This window comes from Melanotaenia boesemani, chromosome 16, assembly GCF_017639745.1.
Source record: "Melanotaenia boesemani isolate fMelBoe1 chromosome 16, fMelBoe1.pri, whole genome shotgun sequence".
Classification (NCBI taxonomy): domain Eukaryota; kingdom Metazoa; phylum Chordata; class Actinopteri; order Atheriniformes; family Melanotaeniidae; genus Melanotaenia; species Melanotaenia boesemani.
In genome coordinates, this window is record NC_055697.1 from 29,282,259 (window position 1) to 29,303,150 (window position 20,892).

At 38.4% G+C, this 20,892-nt stretch overlaps 1 protein-coding gene across 2 annotated transcripts in view; it reads right to left on the reverse strand.

The window, feature by feature from the left end:
* The window catches only part of LOC121655536 (pro-neuregulin-3, membrane-bound isoform), a 435,746-nt gene extending 415,325 nt beyond the window's left edge, over window positions 1-20,421 (reverse strand). For both annotated transcript variants that reach the window (XM_042010269.1, XM_042010268.1), the window contains exon 1: window positions 18,069-20,421. In XM_042010269.1, the coding sequence (XP_041866203.1) occupies window positions 18,069-18,792 (724 nt within the window). In that variant the 5' untranslated portion in view covers window positions 18,793-20,421. The remainder of the gene's footprint in view (window positions 1-18,068) is intronic.
* Window positions 20,422-20,892: the final 471 nt, after the last annotated feature.

Sequence of the window (20,892 nt, forward strand, 5' to 3'; positions counted from 1 at the left end):
ATGAAAGTGGTGGAAATGCAACATTTCTGGGTCAGTTTGCAATTTTTGTCATTGTTCTCTGAAGAAGGGTGTTTTTATACCATCTGTGTGGGAATTAGTGTGTCCGGCACTCCTTGACATCGTTTTGTAATATACCCCATAACATTTCAATGTGCAATGTGGTCTGACAGACATTCATACTGCAAAAGTTCCCAACATCTGACAGAGCAAGAGGACGTAGTAAAATACTCTCAGCAGCTGACAACACAGTCTTAATACACATCCAGAGAATGGGGTGTTCTGTGTAGTATGGTTGTTGCTGTAAGTTTATTTTCAGACAAAACAAATCACGCTTTCCGAAATCAAATTAAGTTTTTTGCCTTAACTTGCCTTAGCCGAAAAAAAAAAAGAATGGAAATGAAACAAAAACAAAATAAAAGAATAAAAGATAAAGCCTAACCCTGGTACTCAAACAATAGTTGGTTGTTTCTTCCCTGCAAGATGTTGGTACTCACATGTTCACTTTCTCAACTCGTAACATACAGAGACCGAGTCAAGTCATAGCTGAAACACAAAGAACTGTTGCATTTTACTAGTTGTCCCTGGCAGGAAGTGCTGCAGTGATTGTCGTAATGGTGAAAGAACTGGTTACAAAAAAAAAAAAAAAAAAAAACACTTAGTAAGAATGGAGGTGAGGAGGTTCCCAAACAAGGGACTTTTGATGGAGATAAACCAATTTTTTTATGCTAACATTTTCTATGTTACCAAGGCAGTGTGTTACCAGCTCACAAAACCGTGTACATCTAAAGATAATGCTTTAGGGGAACCAAAAGTATCATCTTGGCACTGACCAGGCATCAAGTATGTAAATAGTTGTTGGTGAGAACTGGTTAAAATGGAGCTTTGTCCTTGAAAAGTACTGAGCACTTACAGTTTATTTAACATTTTTAAAGTTATCACCAAAGATCCAATTCTAATTTATAGTATAGCTGAATGTTACAGCAAAGGACTCTTATCTGTTAGTGGGTTACACAGAAGGAATGATGTAAGTCTCTAGGGTTCAGCCTCTGGGAATCCATCCAGTAGTTGCTGACATGCTGCACTCCAAAGTAAAATCATAGACCAACACATATCAGTCCTGCAGCTGAAATGGCTTAAACACGGACATCAAACACACACACACAAAGAAAAAAAGACTAAATATAACCCTGTGTATTGGAAATTTGAAAAAAAAAAAAAAAAATCTTGAAATTGGTGTGTTTGAATGAAGCACAATAAATATTACTTTATTAAAACAAATGGCAAAAAATGACCTTCATTTCAAATCAGTGCCATCAGTTTAGGCTAGTTGGGTGTTCCAGTACACAGCCAAAATTTACAGATTAGTAAGATTAACTGGAGGCTCAAAAGGTAAAGTTTTAATGTTGGTCTTGTGAAAGCCTGGAGAGCTGCCTGAGGTGTGCATGTTGGTACGTGCATTAGTCTCCTGCAAGCCCAAGGCCGGAAAAATAGATAGTAGAATGTATGGATTGATGGAGAGTTGTTATCCACCTCTATGTTTCTTCAACTCACAGTTCATCTTCAGCTGTTATTCACCTTCATTTTACTTGAGGCACACAAAAAAATGCTTTAACACTTGAAAGATTATGTATTTGATGCAAGATACAGAGTATGTAAAATGGTAACAAAGAAAATTTAAAAAAAGAACATGCATCATATGTTCAGTACCAGCCGTGTATTGGTTTAAGCTGTTGTTTTGTTAGCAGAATCGCGCTGATCCTTCCATTAACCAGAAATATCTATTGCATCAGCATACAACCAAACTGAGTCCCTGTTGTGAATGTAAATTTGTAAGAAAATAAAAAGTAAAAAATATTTTTAGTTTGCTTTATAACAACCCACACTGATTTTGGCAGCTGGGTCATAGATTTTTGTTTTTCCCCACCTCCTTTCTTATCCTGTGGTATGAATGACCATCTGATATTAAAAACATAACATTTAACAGGGTATAACATGTCAATTAAGGCATAAAATCAAAGGCTATAAAATCTAATATGTAAAAGAAGCCAATGACTTGATGCGGTTAAAGAAAAATTCCATTCTGTGTGAACATGGATAATAAGCTTCAATAACTAACACAAACAATCTCAAGAAGATCTGTTAAAAGTTACACACTTAGTGTAACTGCAGGCCATCTTTCAGTTATTTACACTGATGTTATGCTAACTAGCTAGTTTCTAAGGAATATAAGAAACAAAACTTTCCAGTACATAGATACAGCAGCTAGCTATTAGCTGCTAACTAGCAAACCATCTTGTCTCAGCTTGCACTCACCACCTTGCAAACAGCAGACACCAGTAGCCCCCGAGCCCATTTCTATAAACAGCATCAGAACCTCAACATCTATCACTTGCCACCAAATCAACTCCAGCTGCATGTAATGTAAATGTAAATGAACTGAGTGGGCAGACGAAGATCGAGGGAGCATAAAGAGACAGCTTAGTGTTGTTAGATGGAAGACGGGCTGGTTTATTTTTTTCTTTCATCTCATCAGTGTGGCAAGGTTTCCTCCAGCCTATTCTCTTCCTGAACCCTCAAGTCTTCCTTGGCATGGTTATTTCTTTCCACTTTTCCCAGCTCTGCAGAAGCCTCCTGCTTTAGTCTTTGTAGGCAAAGTTACCCTGACACAGCCCTTTCTTACTCAAACAGAATCACTTATCACTGCTTTCTTTGGGACAGTTCAGTTTTGCATTCATACATGAATGCAAAGGGAAATGTTTTATTTAGTTTCCAATGGAAGCTAGTTATACAGGAAGATCTTCTGCTGTGCGAACCCAAATCATGAAGTTTTCCTTAACTTCAATAGTTTTAATTCTTAAATCAAATATAAATGAGTGAAAGGAACAGTAAAGATAGTGACTATGTCCAATCTGAGTATCATCACTCAAAGCCTAATGAGCTAAGAACTTACAACTCCCTTCTTCAATCTTCAGATCTTCATGTTTTGACAAAATTATCACCTTCAGATAAGAAATGATTGTCAAAAACTAGGCCAAATATCAAGACAATTGAAAAATGCTTGGTATTTCCTTTTGATTTATTCCTTCGTCACCTTTGGCTCCCTACACAAACCTCACAATCAAATCATCCTCCACCTTCCTGCTTCTGTTTTTGCATTGCTAATCGTATTGATTGCGCTGTGCTTTTCACAATGCATATAAGATTGTTGGGCAATGGCATAGCCTTTTTCTCTAAATCCTGCGTCACACAGCCTGCGTCCATTCTTAGCAAGTCTGTCTGTTCTAATACCAATATACAAAAAACCTGATAAGCTTGACACAGAAGTCTGAGACAGACGTCTCACTGCCTGAAAGAAGAGTCAAAATGCAAAGAAAGTAACAAGTAGAAATAAATTAAATCTGATGTGAAACAGGCTATTTGGAGGGCAGAGTAAATGCTAAATGTTTTCTGGTTCTAGCTAGAATGTGCTTGTTTTCTCAGTGTATGGATTTCAAGAGGTCCTCATCTCAGTTATGTGAGTTGTTTGTTGAGCAAAATATACAGTCTGATCTGGTGTGATTTAGTACCAAATAGTTGAATGTTTTTTGTCTTTTTTCTGACCATCTTGTAAAACTTTTGCTAGATCCGTGCAGAAACAAATGCTCCAAGGACACAGCAAAGAACATGTCTAAGTATGTGTGTGAGATTGATGTTTTCCATCAAGGTGACCTCCTGTATAACTTCCTGCATGGTAATATGGAACAGCTCCTATTTCCTAGAAAACCACCTACTACATGTTTAGAGTGCTATTAATGAGTTCTCCACTTGCTTTTACTTAGCATAATAAGATATAATGCAATGTCAGCCTCCCCAAAAATAAACTCACACAACACCATACACATTTTTCACTGAGCTTAACATCCTAAATCCTCCCTAACTGTAATGTTTCTTCCACCGACACTAAAAGTCGCTGTCTCGACTGTCTCCTCTGTGCCTCTTTGTTCTATTTCCTGCAGTGCTGTCAGCTCCAAGGCCTCCACCAGAACAGCTAGCGCCACGCAGCCTCAAAGAGAGAAGCTGGCAACAATCTTTGAAGCTAAAAATAACCACAACAAAATGCAGCGAGCTTGGGATAATCAGAACTCACACCCATATACAGGCCCGTTTGCTAGAAGGGCTGCCTGCAAAACTGCTGAGTAGCAAAGGACCTGAATACAATCACAATGGGATCAATATTCTGTGGAGGGCAGAGGATGGATAACGTAGCTCATATCATGCACATGAAAAATGTGCCACCAGATGCTGACACTCCTACACACACAGAATCACAGTCTTGAACTAACCAGGAAGGAGGATCTCTTGCTGGTCCGGGTGTAAAAATTAATGAGCAGGAAAACAGATTTATTAGATTAGCCTGAGGTGCTCTTTATTCAGATCCTCATTTAGAAAGATAATTTACACAGCAATGTTAAAAGTCCTGCTGGGTCAGTAAGTACTCAGATCTTTTACTGAACTTACTAATTCTCAACTAATCAAAGCCCATTTTGATCATATTTCTTCAGATTTTTTTAATTATTTTATTATCAGATTCACGATGCACCACTGTTATTTTCTAATCAACACCACAGTAAGGAAAAATATGTTCTATATGCTTCTTGAAACAAACTCCAACCAATTAACAGCAGTTACCTGATATTTATCTGCCCGGCTCAAATAGCTGGCAACTTACTTTTAGGTCTGAACAACTCTTCAGTGATGATAAAGAACAGAAAGACTGTAACTACGCATCAGCCATGTTTTTATTTACACTTGTGAGAACATAGTGTGCAACATCTAGATTACAGTTAGAACAAGACACAGCTGTGGCTTGGCAGCTAGTGCAGCAGCTTAGGGCTGTAGGTTGTGGTTCGCTTACTTTATTGGCAGTGAAAGCAGTCGTCTTCCAGAAACAAAAGGCTTTTCTGGCAAGAACACCACTTTGCACCGAAAAAAAATATTATTTGTACAAAATTCCACAACTACTAAATGGAATGATACAGTTGCATCTGTCTGCAATGATCTGAAACCTACTTTTTATTTGCGAGCAACCTATTTTCTTGCTAAAATATGGCTCGAGTTTCCTTGTATATTTTCAGTTTTAATGACTTTCTACTGAGTGCAGTCCACATCAGCAGAGACCACAGGTGATATGAATCAGACAAGCTGACCTTGAGAGAGAAGCAGTGAAGCAGAGGAAGGAAAGCTCAATCACAGAACTCATATTGACTTAGAACTGGTTCTGGCCTGAACTATTAGGTTCCATGCTATTTCTGAGTTCTCCAAGGTTAAATAATCACCATCTCAGCATTTAGTCTTGCTAATGACATTGTTTACTGCCAGGTGCCAGCAGCATAATGACCAGAAGGCAAAGAGACACATCTTCCTTTACACCAGTCCATCACAGCTGAATAATTTATGCTTGAAGCATAAAACAAGGCCAGGTCAAAATATGTTACTTGACTCTGATGCCCTGAAGCTAATGTCTGCATATGGCAGGTGATCATTTTTTTATGTTCCTGTCTGTCTTTTGTAAGTATAGCTTAAGAGTAAGATTGAATGAAAAGATAAGTAGAGCAGCTATGGTCGATTCTGCAGTCACAGATTCATTTGCAAATCTGTGCCGTCCATCCACATACTTTGGGTCTAGTTGACAAGCTGAAACATAAAGTAAAATAAAGATTTTATCAAATCCAACAATATGTATGAAAAAGCATGCTGAGCTCCAACAAGAGTGTGATGAATCCACCAATACACCACCAAGAAACCTACATATCTTCCCATTGCTGCTAAAAGGTTAGTGTTCAGGCATCTCTGTTTCCGCCAGAAAGGCTCTAAACAGGTCAGTAAATTAGACAAACTCAGAGTGGCAAGCTTGCTACAGCCACGGTTGTCCTGCCATCACTGACACTGGCCAAGTAAATAAATGAATTCCAACAAGATGAATAAAACAAAAGAACTACATATACAACTTGAAGAAGATCGTGGTTTTGGTCAGAAATAGATCCTTTGACAACACTGATCAAAACATAGAAAATGCCAGAAATCACTTTTCCTGGTAGAAAGAGACAACTAGCTCACCTTTTATTCCAATTACTTTGTTTCTGTTGTTCTTTGCATCAATGTAAAAACAAATTAAAGAACTGACATGGATTTGTCTCAATTTGCAATTTAAAACTGACTATTTAAATTGCGTTGCACCATTTCAGTTTTGCCTTGTGCTTAATGCTTATCATTTACAGGCAAAGGAACTTCATTTGCAGACAGTTTCACACTTATGGTATTAAAATGAAACAAAATGCAGGTTTGCTCATGTAAAAGCTAAAAATCTCGTGCCTCATATGGTCCCTGATCCCGCTTGAGATTGGTAAGATTCAGACATTTAAAATGCATATTTAGTTTTAGCTAGTTTACCATCATGTTATCTGGATGCTGTTTAACATAAAACCACCTTAGGAATTTTTGCATGATGAGGAAAATGCTTTGTTGAAAAAAAAGCCATAAACATGGGCCATTTTACAACCAGTCATACAGGTTTTCTGGTGAATCTGCAGGCCAGCTTTGTTAGACTCTCCCCTCTTGTCACAGCCAATGAGCCCCACCAATAGAGCTGCAGAAAAACAAGCTAAAACACAAGCTGTTGGCTATGGTTGAACTCATAGCAGTGTAGTATCTATTTGCTTCCTTGTGTTAAATGGTTTGCTGCTGTAGGCCAACAGAGAGATTTAATAAGAGAGAGGTGAAGTTGGGCCAAGCAAGAAAGGGAGGGGTTTAGATTATTGCCTCTTATTAATTAACAATCCCCAAAAACCTGTTTTTTTTTTATCCTTACTGACGTATTTGTTTGAGTTTCATGATGTTTCATTTAACACTTCTGAATAAAAAGAAGACAAATTTCTTGCTGCTTTGACAATGACTGATACCATAAAGACGTATTAACCTTTTTTTTCTCCTACTCAGATGATACATAATTTTAAATGATGTCCCATTAAATGCAAAAAAAAAAAAAAAAAAAAAAATGGAAACTTAAACTGTTTATTTACACAATTACAGTATAAAAAATTAAATAAAAAAGAAAAATCTGTTTCTGATAGTGTCTGCATTTCCCATCAGCTGTCTGAACAAACATCTGAAGAAATGATGAAGTGATGGTCAGAAATAGATCCTTTGACAACACTGATCAAAACATAGAAAATGCCAGAAATCACTTTTCCTGGTAGAAAGAGACAACTAGCTCACCTTTTATTCCAATTACTTTGTTTCTGTTGTTCTTTGCATCAATGTAAAAACAAATTAAAGAACTGACATGGATTTGTCTCAATTTGCAATTTAAAACTGACTATTTAAATTGCTTTGCACCATTTCAGTTTTGCCTTGTGCTTAATGCTTATCATTTACAGGCAAAGGAACTTCATTTGCAGACAGTTTCACACTTATGGTATTAAAATGAAACAAAATGCAGGTTTGCTCATGTAAAAGCTAAAAATCTCGTGCCTCATATGGTCCCTGATCCCGCTTGAGATTGGTAAGATTCAGACATTTAAAATGCATATTTAGTTTTAGCTAGTTTACCATCATGTTATCTGGATGCTGTTTAACATAAAACCACCTTAGGAATTTTTGCATGATGAGGAAAATGCTTTGTTGAAAAAAAAAACCATAAACATGGGCCATTTTACAACCAGTCATACAGGTTTTCTGGTGAATCTGCAGGCCAGCTTTGTTAGACTCTCCCCTCTTGTCACAGCCAACGAGCCCCACCAATAGAGCTGCAGAAAAACAAGCTAAAACACAAGCTGTTGGCTATGGTTGAACTCATAGCAGTCTAGTATCTATTTGCTTCCTTGTGTTAAATGGTTTGCTGCTGTAGGCCAACAGAGAGATTTAATAATAGAGAGGCCAAGAGAGAAAGGGAGGGGTTTAGATTATTGCCTCTTATTAATTAACAATCCCCAAAAACCTGTTTTTTTTTTTATCCTTACTGACGTATTTGTTTGAGTTTCATGATGTTTCATTTAACACTTCTGAATAAAAAGAAGACAAATTTCTTGCTGCTTTGACAATGACTGATACCATAAAGACGTATTAACCTTTTTTTTCTCCTACTCAGATGATACATAATTTTAAATGATGTCCCATTAAATGCAAAAAAAAAAAAAAAAAAAAAAAAAATGGAACTTCAACTGTTTATTTACACAATTACAGTATAAAAAATTAAATAAAAAAGAAAAATCTGTTTCTGATAGTGTCTGCATTTCCCATCAGCTGTCTGAACAAACATCTGAAGAAATGATGATATTAATGCAGCTAACAGTTTGCAGCTTCCTCCCGGAGATCACAGGGCAGGGTGATTCCAGAAAAGGAATTAACCAACCACCAGCTCCAATAACATGGTGCAAGTCTTGTCCAACCAAGGCAGCTTAAAATCTGATTTTTTAAATGCTGTTTTGAAGTTAGTGGTGACATTTAACTTCATTGTTATCTGGACACAGCAGATAGATCAGCTAAGGAGAGGGGAAGATAATTCCCCACCTCAGTCATGACATTTTGTGAAAAATCTCAAAACAACTGCCATTAACCTTCCTACCCCCCACAAGTAAAAACAATCTCATCCAGTGTGAGAAATGGAGGCAACCAGGGCACCTCCACTGTCTGAAGAATCGGCTTGTTCAGGGAAATACTCAGAGTTGGATAATTTGTGAAAGGGGCATCTTCAATTATTTAAACTTTCCACTACATATTGAACATGTTTCTCTTTCACGTCATTAAAAATTAATCACTCTTCCTCCTGCAAGACATTTCATCAGAATGAGTCAAAGTGACATTCAGTTTGATTTGTACCACATCAACGGCAGATTAAAACCAACTTGGATACAGAGGCAGGTTTCTGACAGTTTGTGGTCAGGCACAGCGGTCTGGATGAACCATGAAATGAAAGAAGTGTACCAGAAATTGAAAAGAAATGCTTTTAGGAAACCACTCAGAAAGTAGTTTATTAGCTTGGCACTACAACAAAGTGAACTACGAGTATTCCTGGGTATATATTGCTTAAATGGCTGACAAGAGCTGGAATTCATCCAATAACTGTGTGATTATGCATTAGTTCATCTATATATAAATATAAATAGCGGCATTTATAGTTGAGACTGAGAAAATAAGTCATATACATGGCTTTGGGAACTGTTTTGATAATCAGTCTATAGAGTCAAGCTAAGACAGAGGAGAGTATTTACTCACCAGACAGTAAAAAGCAGTTAGCTAGCAGCTAACATTTGTTCCCATTCTGTTATGCAAGCAGCAGCTGAGGAACCATGTTTCATGATGGTCTGTGTTGACTGATTTAGTTTGCGTCATAATGGTTGTGCAACAACCAGTGAAAAACTTACAGTAAAAAAACTCAAATGGATTAAAAAAATTAATAGTTCACCACAAGTCCACCATATGGTGACTATTGTGTAAAATGTTTGTTTTTTTTTCTAAATGAGCCACGTCAGCTACAAAAAGTTGCGAAACTCAAAAATCTTGGATAGATGAAGTTGTTTATGATGTACTACAGATCATCATCATTCCATTAACAATGTTGACAAAGAAACTATTGATCACGTTAATAAATTTACATTTTTATTTTATTATATATTATAAAAAAAATATGTAAAAAAGTAAAAATACTTTATCAATCCCAGGGGGGAATGATTAAAAAAGCTATATATAGCTATAAGAGTAACAGCTACATAGTGAGGCATATCTATATAAGCTATGAGCAGTGATATAAGTATGAAACCCCTTAATGTCCAGTGTATCATATTTGATGCATACTGTGAGGCCTATTCCATCCATTCATAGTATAAACTTTGTTCATGGAATAAAATCTGATACTTCTGCTCCCTAGTGGACACTTTTTGCATGTCACCAATTTTAATTTCTTTCTCTGCATTTTTTAAGTGCCAAATAAAGACTTAGAGATTAAATTAGAAAAAAAAACCTGCCCTTTATTTCTTTGCTGAAGTAAGATGATAAACTATTGTAATCTGGAAATTTGCCTCTGAACAGATGGCTCTGATGTTCATAGTATGACAACGAAAGGCTTTAAATCTGAGAGATGACAACATTTTAGCTTGGCCGTTATATAAGAAGGTTTCGTGAGAACACAGGAGACTGGCGGATAAAGATTATTTAATGTAACTTACAATAAACAAAAAACACTCCTCAAACTTGAAGCCTGGTAACAACAAATCCAATAAAAAAAAGACATAAAAACACAAAAGAGCTCAGAGCAGAAGAAGAGCTGGTAACCAAGATAACATCCACTGAAGAAGAGCAGACAGACACCAGGACCTTAGAGTTAAAGGACACCGGGGGGTGTAAATACCAAGGAAAGTAACAGCACACAGAACAGGTGATGGTAACAAAGAGAAATCAGATGGGAAATAAGTGAAGACGAACCTGCTAGTTGCAGCAAAGCTGAAAACTGGAACAACTTTTAAAAACGTAAGATCAGATGCAGCTTGAATGCGAAATGATTGTCTGTAACCTCTTAACTCTTTACAAGTTTTTTCTCAATCTTTGAAGTGGACACTAATATTTCCTTGAGAGTTTTATGTAATTTCCACAAGATTTAGAAAAGGAAGAGAAGTAAGAGCCTTAAAACAATTGTACAATTCTTGAGCTTATAATGTATAACTGATAATTGGGTTTCACACTGGGAACCAATGTAGCAAATAAGGTCCCCCACAGACACACAACCGTTGGGCAACCTGTGCAGTCAGGGAGGGGTTATAACATCTGGAGCACAACGCCACCTGTAATAAGAAAGCTCACCACATACACCACTTTTAAAACCCATTTCAAAAACTTGCTTTTAACCAACCTAACCTGTTCTCACAGCTAGACGGATGCTCTGCAGCACAGATACAAACACGTATGTAGCTGAATATATCCGTCTTGTTTTGTGTCTTATTCTTGTTATACATCATGTCATGTGCAGGTCATGTTTACATACACGTATGTATACATGGACCACACTCTTTTTGTGTACTTAACTATTGTGTGAGTGAATGGAAGGTCATTACAGTGTTTGATCTTGTTTTTCTAATCTTACCCTCCAACCTCATGCACTTTAAATATGCACTTTTAACTTATGCACTTAATAGAATATTTACTATAATTTGTAAACACTTTGCCTTTTATTGTATGACCTTGCTACATTGTATTTGTACTTATGTTCTCAGTGTGCTCTAATGTAGCCTTTTTTTTTTTTTTTTTTTTTTTTTTTTCTCAAAGCACAACGAAATAATTGCACTATGGATATCATGAGCCACAATTTCAAAATGATATATTTTAGATGATTTCTTTTGCATATTTCTTCCCCTGAGAGCTGTAATTTAGTTTGAAATACTTCTTTGCAAGGAAGCAATCAGGCTTCAAGAATGGTGCTGATTTCACTTCTCATTTGCACTGAGGTCAGAGCTGAACCACTGTCATTGAATACGTATAGACACACAAAGGTTAGGTGCATGAGCCGAGGCTTGCACATTGAGTGCTTAACACTCATAAATACATATAAAAGACCCACTGGGAACTCATAACCAAGTGTCCAGAGCAGACATATGAGCACAAAGATTGCAAACTGGTCCTAAAGCCTTAAATCCTTACCCAACAGACAATTAGTGAAGCACAAACATGAAGGCTGATGCCTTGATGACAGATAGCTTAATTTGGGAGTTTTCTCTCAGATAGATGAAATGAGCTTTCAAGGCTTATTAATGCAGTCTGAACACATAATCCTGAAAAAGATCATCAATAATGAATGTTTTTAAGTGCACATTAATATGGAGGTTTTTTTTTTTTTTTATCATTTTCTGGATATGGTGTTTACATAAAGCATGAGAAATCAAGGTTAATAACCCTGGATCGATGGTCCTTAAATTTCCATGTTTGATTATTTTTGCAGTTTATCCTTCAGTTTTCACAGCCTTGTAGGTGTTTAACAGTAATGGTAATAAAAAGAAAATGTATGCAAGAAGCATACATGCTACAGTATCCTGGTTCCTACAGGAGTGCTTTAATATACCGTATTCCTGTTTCTCAAAATCAGGATAAAGCTTTTCAAATTCAAATTCCTCCCATTTTTAATTTTCTAGCAGGTGAGACTTTGCTTCAGGGAGCAAACTGTTGTGGCCATCTAGCCAGCCAAATGCTCAAACACCCTCATACAAGGACCTTTAAGGATGGCCATAACAAAAGGGCATCTTATCCTTTCAAAAGAAGAAAGGCAGAGCAAATGACTGACTGGACCTTCCCTCAGGTTTCTGAAACAAAGTAAGATGTTTACATTACCAGAATACTGACGCACACACCTACACACACACACACACCTACACACAAACACAGATAAGTCGTCTGACTCCCCAGATATCAACAGCTGGGACAAGCCTGCTGATTGGCTGCTCAATTAGAGCTACTATCATCCGAGTGTTAAAATCCATCTGTCTGAGGGAGACTGTATCTTTCAAGCTGAAAGCTAAATTGTTAAATGTGCCTGTTTTTATGAATATTAAGGTTATGTGCAGCTTTGGTCGTAAAATTCTTCAAATAATACAGTCCTGTGCATCACTGTTGAGATACCCCTCTTTCTTTACCTTTAATTAACAAGCAACCAGACTTTTAATCTTTTAAAGAGGTCCTACTTGCAGTAGTTCTCCAGGGTCTCTGTCTTTCAACAGGTTTCTTTATACATTGGCTAATTTATGTTTTTTTTTTTTTTTTAGTCTAGCCCTTGTACTTAAATATTTTCAGAAGAATATACTCTTGTTTAGTAAGTCATGTAACACTGACCCAAGAATCATTCAAGCATGAAAAAGGATCCAAAATTAAAACCATTTAAGGAAAGTGAATTAGTGGAGGACAAAAAGGAAATGTCAGCCTTGAAAAAATATTTTACAGGAAATGAACAGAATCTGAAAACCCTTTAGAAATTTAAACAAATTCAGTGGAGACCTGACAAAAGGACCTGAAAGATGCTTCTGGACCTTCAGATGATCCATCTCTGGTTGGCCGAAGCCTCATCAGAAATGGTCTCCATGGAGGGCTGGCTGTCTAGAAGCTTTTCTTAAGGAAGGGTAACAGAGAGAATAGGCAGATGTTTGTCACATGACACAAGAACTGGACTGAAGACCGGTGGAGACAAGTCTGATGGAGGGATGAATGCTCCCCAGAACCCCAACTATGACCTTATTTTAGCAGTGTGAGATCATCTGGACAGAGAATGGAACAAAAAAGCAGAAACATCCAAAGAAGAGCCTTTATGAAGTCTGGAGAACTATTGTTGTCCACAGCAGACTGTTATAGTGTTTAGAAGATTACTTTACATCTGAGAATGGGACCTGGGTAAAATGTGAATAGCTGAAATATGCATTTGTGGAGAACAACATGCTTAGCAGTTCGGTTTTAATGTGTTAATTACTGTAATATTTTATACTCCCGTTTTCATGTTTTATCTGCATTTTATTTGGTGTCTGCAGGACTTGTACTGTACTATTTTCAAAGAAAGTAGCAATAAACACTACTACACTGTGTGTGGTCGTCATCTCTGCATTGTTTATATGTGCATTTACCGTTTCTCTAGGCCTCCTCACAGTACCCTAGAGGGAACCTGAAACAAACCTTAGAGAAAGCACTGCCTTAAACGTGTCACATCAGCATCATTTATGGAAAACATCCCCCTGCAGACCATGTATCAAAAACAATCCTTCAGCAGTCAGGCTGTTGCTTGTTGTAAGCCCATGTAGTGTGTGTGACTGATAGGTGGGTTGATGTAATTCTGTTGCTTCCACAGTCATGTTGATAGGCCGTTAATCTGGACTTAGGCTACAGGACCACTGTTTGCTTGAAACCTAATCCCACTGAGTAGCTTAGCATGAAGACCTCTCACTGTACTGGGTCATTCTCTCTAGCTTAAACATGATATTCATGAAAAACATTACAGAAAAAGAGAAATTGACTATTTTTATATTGGTAACACAAAACAAATGTAGCTCAGGTTATTCACTGCTGTTGGTGGGATTTACTTATATGCATGACCTTAAAAGGTCAATAACTTTGCATTTTATTACATCTTTGTATGGTTATGGACAATTTTATTAACGGTGTCAACATAAAACTGACATTATCCACCGTATTCGCTGGGGCGTATTAAATGACAGCAGAATTTTCATGTTTGCTTTTCCTTGAAGTTTTTGATGGATGTGTTTCCAAGAACACCAAGGGGTCAAATCGTATGAGTGCTTGAGTAAATTTTGCCCTTTTCCTTCAGCTGCTCATGACAATTACAATTAGCTCATTGCTCATCATAACGTGTAATCTTGAGATCATTGCCGAGATGTTGTCCAAGATCATGCCCTGGCTTCTTACTATCATGTGATTTCTTCTAGATCTCTGCTTTATTCTGCACCTTATCGCATAGAAAAGGCTCCAGATTACAAAAAGGTCTAACAGAATTTGATACGCCAGTAAGTCATGCAAAGTGACATTTGCTACAAGTCTGACAACATAACTATAATATCATCCTGTAGTTTTTAGATCTTTACTTGTTGACAGACAAGAATGTCACCAAATATCACTAAAAGCTGCACCGCAGCAGGGATTCTCAGAGTAAATGTGCCATCATTCTTTCTACTGTGAGAAATAGAAAAACTGACCAGCAGTTACCATGGTTTTGGAAGGTCATGAAGGCTTTTATCCATCAGGGCAAAAGATTATAAACTATGTTAAGCAATAATATGGCTCTATAATAAAAAAAAATCAAAAGGTGCAGGATTATAAACATAAAGGCAAGTGCATTATGTTAAGACGCTAAGACTTATCAGTCTTAGAACTGAACTGTGTGTGTTGGTAAAACTAAGAAGAATATTGAATTGAACTGGAAAAGATGTAACTTTGTGGAAACCAGAACAAATATAGGGTAAACAGTTATTTTTTATTTATTTATCTTTTAAAAACTCAGTGTGCCTCTGGATGGATTTTGCATGAGCTTGAGCTGTTTTTGCTAACTTGGCAGACTAGTGACAGCACTTTAACCCACAGGGAGATATAAATCTATGCCACTCTTAATTTTTTGACCTACAAAAACTGGGACTGCATCGATAAGAGCTCACAGATGGACTATAATGCTCAGTTTCTGAATACATACCAGTACTGAGAACTGCATTGTACCACAGAAGACATTTACACACAATGGAAAGTTAATGTGAAAATGATGGCCTTTTCAAATCAAAGCAGCACGTGGGTGGTGGAATAGAAGGGGTGGCAGGGTGAAGGGTGTTTAGGACTATTGAACGAGCCGGCTATTCAGGAGCAGAGGAACTTTCTAGGGGAACTGGAAAAAGGACTGACATTTTCCATAGGATATTTATCAGTGAAGGCCTAATGGCTTTCATGAGCACTTGCTGGCGAAAAGGCATTCTTTTTAATGGTTAATTAATAAATGAATAGAAAATGATGAATGGTTCCCATTTGTCCTTGTTAATGAAAAGATGCCTTTTTTCTTCCCTGTGTTTCTTATCAATGCTTCCTAGTTTCTGGTGTAATCTGAGGACATTTCCATCATTATGGACAGCTGCGTTATTGCAGTTAAGCAGACCCTAATTAAAGCAGGTGGAGAGGAGTGGTTTTTTTTAACAATTACATGATAGTAGTCATATGAATTATAAATTAATTCAATAAATGGTGGTCATTGTGTAAATCATAAATTCTAACATACTATAAAATGGAAGATTAGCAACAATACTGCAGGGTTAAAAGCCAATATGACGGCATTTCGTTCAATCAAAATTAATTAGTGTGACATTAATTAATTATTTTATGCTATGTATTTACTTATGAGTAATTGGTCCAGAGCTTGATTTTAACTAGAATAAATATAAATACAAGTAAACTGTGAGAAAAGATAAAACTGTAAAAAATTAATTCTGAATTTTTGTCCGTTGCTTGTAATCAATAGCATGACTTTTATTGGCTCAAATGAAGTGAGGGTCAAACATGTTGGTCAGATGTTTTCAAAGTATTTTAAAAGTTTTTACATGACTTCATGTACTTGATATCTGTAATTGCTACAACAAACAATCAGGAGAACAGTTTGTTCTCTACATCATGAAGATTGCTTGGACATCCTGGTGAATGAAGCAAAAACATTAGCTCAAGTTCAAACTAGCTAAGCTCAGGTGTTGTCAGCTTATGACTCCATGAGGAACCCTTCTGTAATGACTTCATTAAAAAAATCCTGGTTGGAACAGCCAAAAACAATGCAAACAAAGCATTTTCCAGAAACTTAAGAACGTGTTTGCTGCACACGCTCCATCTACAATGAGACCGGTTGACCACCACTTCATGTTATGCAGAACTAAGAACAGGACATACCCATCTTTCCACTGCTGTTTTTAGGTCATACTTGGAAAATTGAAACAAATAAAACATAAAAAACTTGTACTAATGTGGACTAAAATTGGCTTTAGGTGGCTCTATCCTGGGTTATATTGGCATGAACTGCAGCTGATAAACAAACTTGTGACTCAGTTATGTTTTCCTAGATATAATATCTTAAATATACTCAAACAAAAATCAAAGTAATGTTCTAAGAAGAGCTGAATGTCCACTCCACCCCTTGTCCTTCTATTCTTTGAGATTTGTTTTATAGTGACAACATTAACATCTTCTACTGATCTGCATCCACAAGCACAGTAGCTCACAGCCCCCCTCTGGCAACAATAGATTTAGGAGAGACCTGACAAAAAAACAGCATGTGACCACACCCACACACAAAAATTAAAATCAATCAATCCACTCCTGCTCCTGTGATTTTGTAAGTCTGCATAGCCCTGAGCCAGGATCAGAGGCAGAAACCACCAGCACAAAACATGACACCATTTTGAGAACTGAGAGGTTGTCATGGAGGAAGTTGTGTGTGTACATGTATGTGTGTGTAAATGTGTGTCATTGATTGCTGCAAGAAAATCCTCCACAACTTTAATCAATGGCCTGAACACTCACACAGCTTCAGTCAAGGACAAGGTGGTAAAAACCAGAAGAGGAATCTGTGTCTTTCAACATATGGATCTGCCTGCAGGTCTGCTCAAGCAACCCACACATAAATGATCGGCTTCATCTGGGTGGTTAGAACACAAGCTCTGAAGTATTTTATGTGTTATCCACAGATTTGTTGTCTTTCATGATATAGTCTGTTTAAAATATTACTGGAAGGTGCAGCATCTTAGTACAAAAACTTTCTAACTTTGAGTCTACAGGTAAACACCACCACTCAGTGTACATTCAGTATGAGTGCATCCTTTCACTTGTCAAGTCAAAGAGCATAAACTATCGGTTATTTTATTCAGAGTGGTGCTTAAATTAAGTAGAATAAGCAGTTCTATATTGCTCAGTAGTACATTGTATTATCTCAGGATAACTTTACTAGATCAAAAGTGAGTGATATTTGGGGTGTTGTATCACCTTGAATGTTTACTTATAACAATACTATAACAAATATTTGACACATTGTAATCCTCATTCAATTCCAATGTCACCATCCTCAATGTATTACAAAGCTTTCACACAAACATTCATTTGACGTCAGTTATGACTTGAAAAGCAATGTTTAGGTCAAACAAGCCACTTATGCTAAAAATGAATGTTGTACTTTTGCTGGCTATAGATCCAGCACATAATGCAGCAAGGGAAGAACTTAACAATCTTCTCTAGGGATATGGGTTATTGCTTCCTGCATAGTTTGGATAGAAATGCAATACCCTCAGTCAGCAAACAAGGATGTCAAACCCGCCATTTCCAAAATACAATAATCATTCACACTGATTGCAAACCAAATGGTTCAGAAGAAACTGCACAAATATTGCACAGGCACTGGCACTTTCACAGAAAGACAAAGCCAATAGGTAAGTCTTCCTTGTATAGAGTTTGCCCAATAATCTGTTCAACCACCAACTTCATAGCAAATATTTCTGCTAAGTCTGAAGTCAGGATGTTCAAGACAACAAAGGACTTACGTGTTTTGCGGTGACTATGCGTACGTGTGGTGAGCGTGGTGGAGGCCGCTTCAGTAGTAGTATGTTCCACGGTCCACATTTGCGTAGAGTCATGCAGTACAGTTGGATTGGGTGGAGAGGAGCTAGAAGTTGCTGCTCCAATTATGAAGGTCGTCCGTGGTGCTGCTGTGGTTGTAGTAAAACCTGAAGGTCCACGTCCGTTACGATTTCCAGGATTCCGAGGGGTCACCTGACTGCCAGAAGCCCCACCTCCTCTGGGGTTTGTAGTAGTAGTGGTAGCAGTAGTGCGAGTTCTACCTTTTGCTGCAGTTGCAGTTCTGGGTGTGGGGTTCCCACCGTCGACTGTAGGAGTAGTTGTAGTAGTGGTAGTATCAGGGCCTTTGGGAATCCCGCTTGGCTTGGAGAGAAAGATGGGGTCTTGGCCTCCTCGATTTGCACCCACCAAGTCTGTTGGCACATAATCCCGAACTGTTCCCACAACAATCCATTTCAGTAACATCAGGCTCAATCCAAGGCCAATGAAACCAATAAGTAAGGGGACCACACATAGCCATGTCTGCTGACGAGGCCAAACTGCACAACGAAGGGGACCCTGATCCTGGGCCTGGCCCTCTCCACGGCCCCCAGAAGCCCCTGGACCCTCAGGTTCCTCCAGGATCACTGCCCCGGATACAGCTGCACCAGAACATTCACTCATCCTTTCTTGCCGTCCTTTATGGCTCATTGAGGATTAACCCTGTGATAGGCATCAAAAGCATATAGCAAAAAAGATTCTCAATAATTACAAACAAAAAGAAAAAGTGGATCAAGAAGCACCCCAAAGACTGACTGTCAATAACAAGTGCGCAAAAATGTTTTCCAGGGATAGAGAGAAGGGGAGGGGTTCAAGAGATACATGCAGACACAATTCATGCACAAACACACACTCTCACACTCTGAAACACCCAGTAAGATATAGGACAGCTGGCGTAGAAGGATGATCGCCCAATTAGTTCCTGTTTAGTCCTGCCCAGCTCTTGATGTCCAACAGCAAACTCCAAGAATGTTCACAGCAAGGGAACCAAAAGGAGAAGTGGAAGAAGTGATCCCTCAATCAGGAAAAAAGAGGAAGAGAGACAAAGATGGGTGGGAAGGAGTGTCTTCATATTCATGCATGTGACAAATCCATGGCATCAGTGTTTGGAAGGCATTGCAGCCAAAATCCTTAAATAATAATCAAAGGACATGTCTCTTCCATTTACAATCCACAATGGGGCAGGGTGTGAAACTTGCAGGGTGGGTGTAGTTGCTTCGCCACCCTATGGAGGAAAAGAAAAGAAAGAGAGAAATGTAAAAATGTTTCCCTACGCAGCCTGTTCCAGCACCCTAAGTAGAGTCAGCTTCCTTCGTATCCCCAAATCTTTTTCTTTTGTACCAGAACCAGTGAAGCCAAAGAGATCAGTTGGTTATGGGTCTGCTCAACGGTCTCCTGTGTTCATCTGTTGTCTTTGCCAAGCGTTGCTTTTCAGTCAGCTTCTCCGTTTTATCCCCTTTTCACTGTAAATAACACTCTTTCGATCCAAATGCACTTAGTTCCTATAGGTGTGCTTTAAATTCCAGTGACAGTTCAAAACAAGGCAAAAAAATCCAGTCAATTTGCCAGATCCAGTAAAAAGACAGACTTCAGATAAGGACAGAGAGAGAGAGAGTAAGGGGGGAGAGAGAAATGAGGGGTGTTGTCGCACAGTATCACAGGGCGGATAAATCTGCAACTGCAACGAGTGATCCTGCTCCTTCTCCAACCGGCTGTGGATCAGATTTCCCCAAGCTGTCCGCTCAGCTCTCTGCTGTCTCAGTATACTGTTCGTTAATACTGCAGCAAGTGCTGAGAAAGCCTGCTCTCATATTTGCAGGAAACATTCCGCCACAGAGGGATAAAATGTGCTAAGGCAGTGATGAGAGGCAGGGAGTGAAAAAAGATCATTTTAAGCTGAAGATAAGAAAGCCAGAGATAAAATTACAAAGTCCATGAAGATGAGAGCAAAATGTAAAGAAAAAATATCCCACTGAGTCTCTCTTGTGTTTCTCTGAATGTTTTTTTCTTCCTCAGTCCCTGAAATCCTGCGCTCTTCCCAGTCAGTCTGATTTGTTGGTCTGGTTGCTGGGATCCTCCGCTTGTCCTTTTCTCCAGGATGCTTATTTTGGGAGATGATTAAAATAGTGCGCCCCGCACCGGGATGAGGACTTCCAGTAGCAGCAGCAAAGCTTCCCGCTTCCCCAGACCCCACTTTGGAGTTCGCAGCATCCAACGATGCAGTTCTCTTTACCTGTGGCAATTGTGATGCAGACGCACATACAGCTGCCTCCCTGAGCTGCTGCCACTGAGAGACAGAGAACGAATGAGAAGGGAAAAAAAGGAGAGAAAAAAAAAAAATCAGACAGAGCGGCGTGGACACTGGTAGAGCGAGGGAAGAGAGGGAGATAAGAAGGGAGGGAGGAGAGAAAGAGGCTGCACCTGCTAGATGCACCAGTACTGGGAAGCTTGCCCACCTCCGTTAGCAGGGAGGGGAGAGAATAAAGATGCAGCATGCATACAGAAAACTAGAAAAAGGGGAGTGGAGGTGTGTGTACAGATAAAGATAATGAGATGGAGGGGGGAAAGGGGAAGAGGGGGAGAGAGCTTTGCAGCGGCACAAGCCAGTTGCAGGAAAGAAGCCGGAGTCCCAGACGGATCTGAGCAGAGGCACTGAGAGCTGTCAATCCAATTCTCAGCCCCGCCCACTGCTCGGCATTATGCAAAAAATACATTTTTAGTATTTACTGCTTCTTGTTTGTAATTATATAT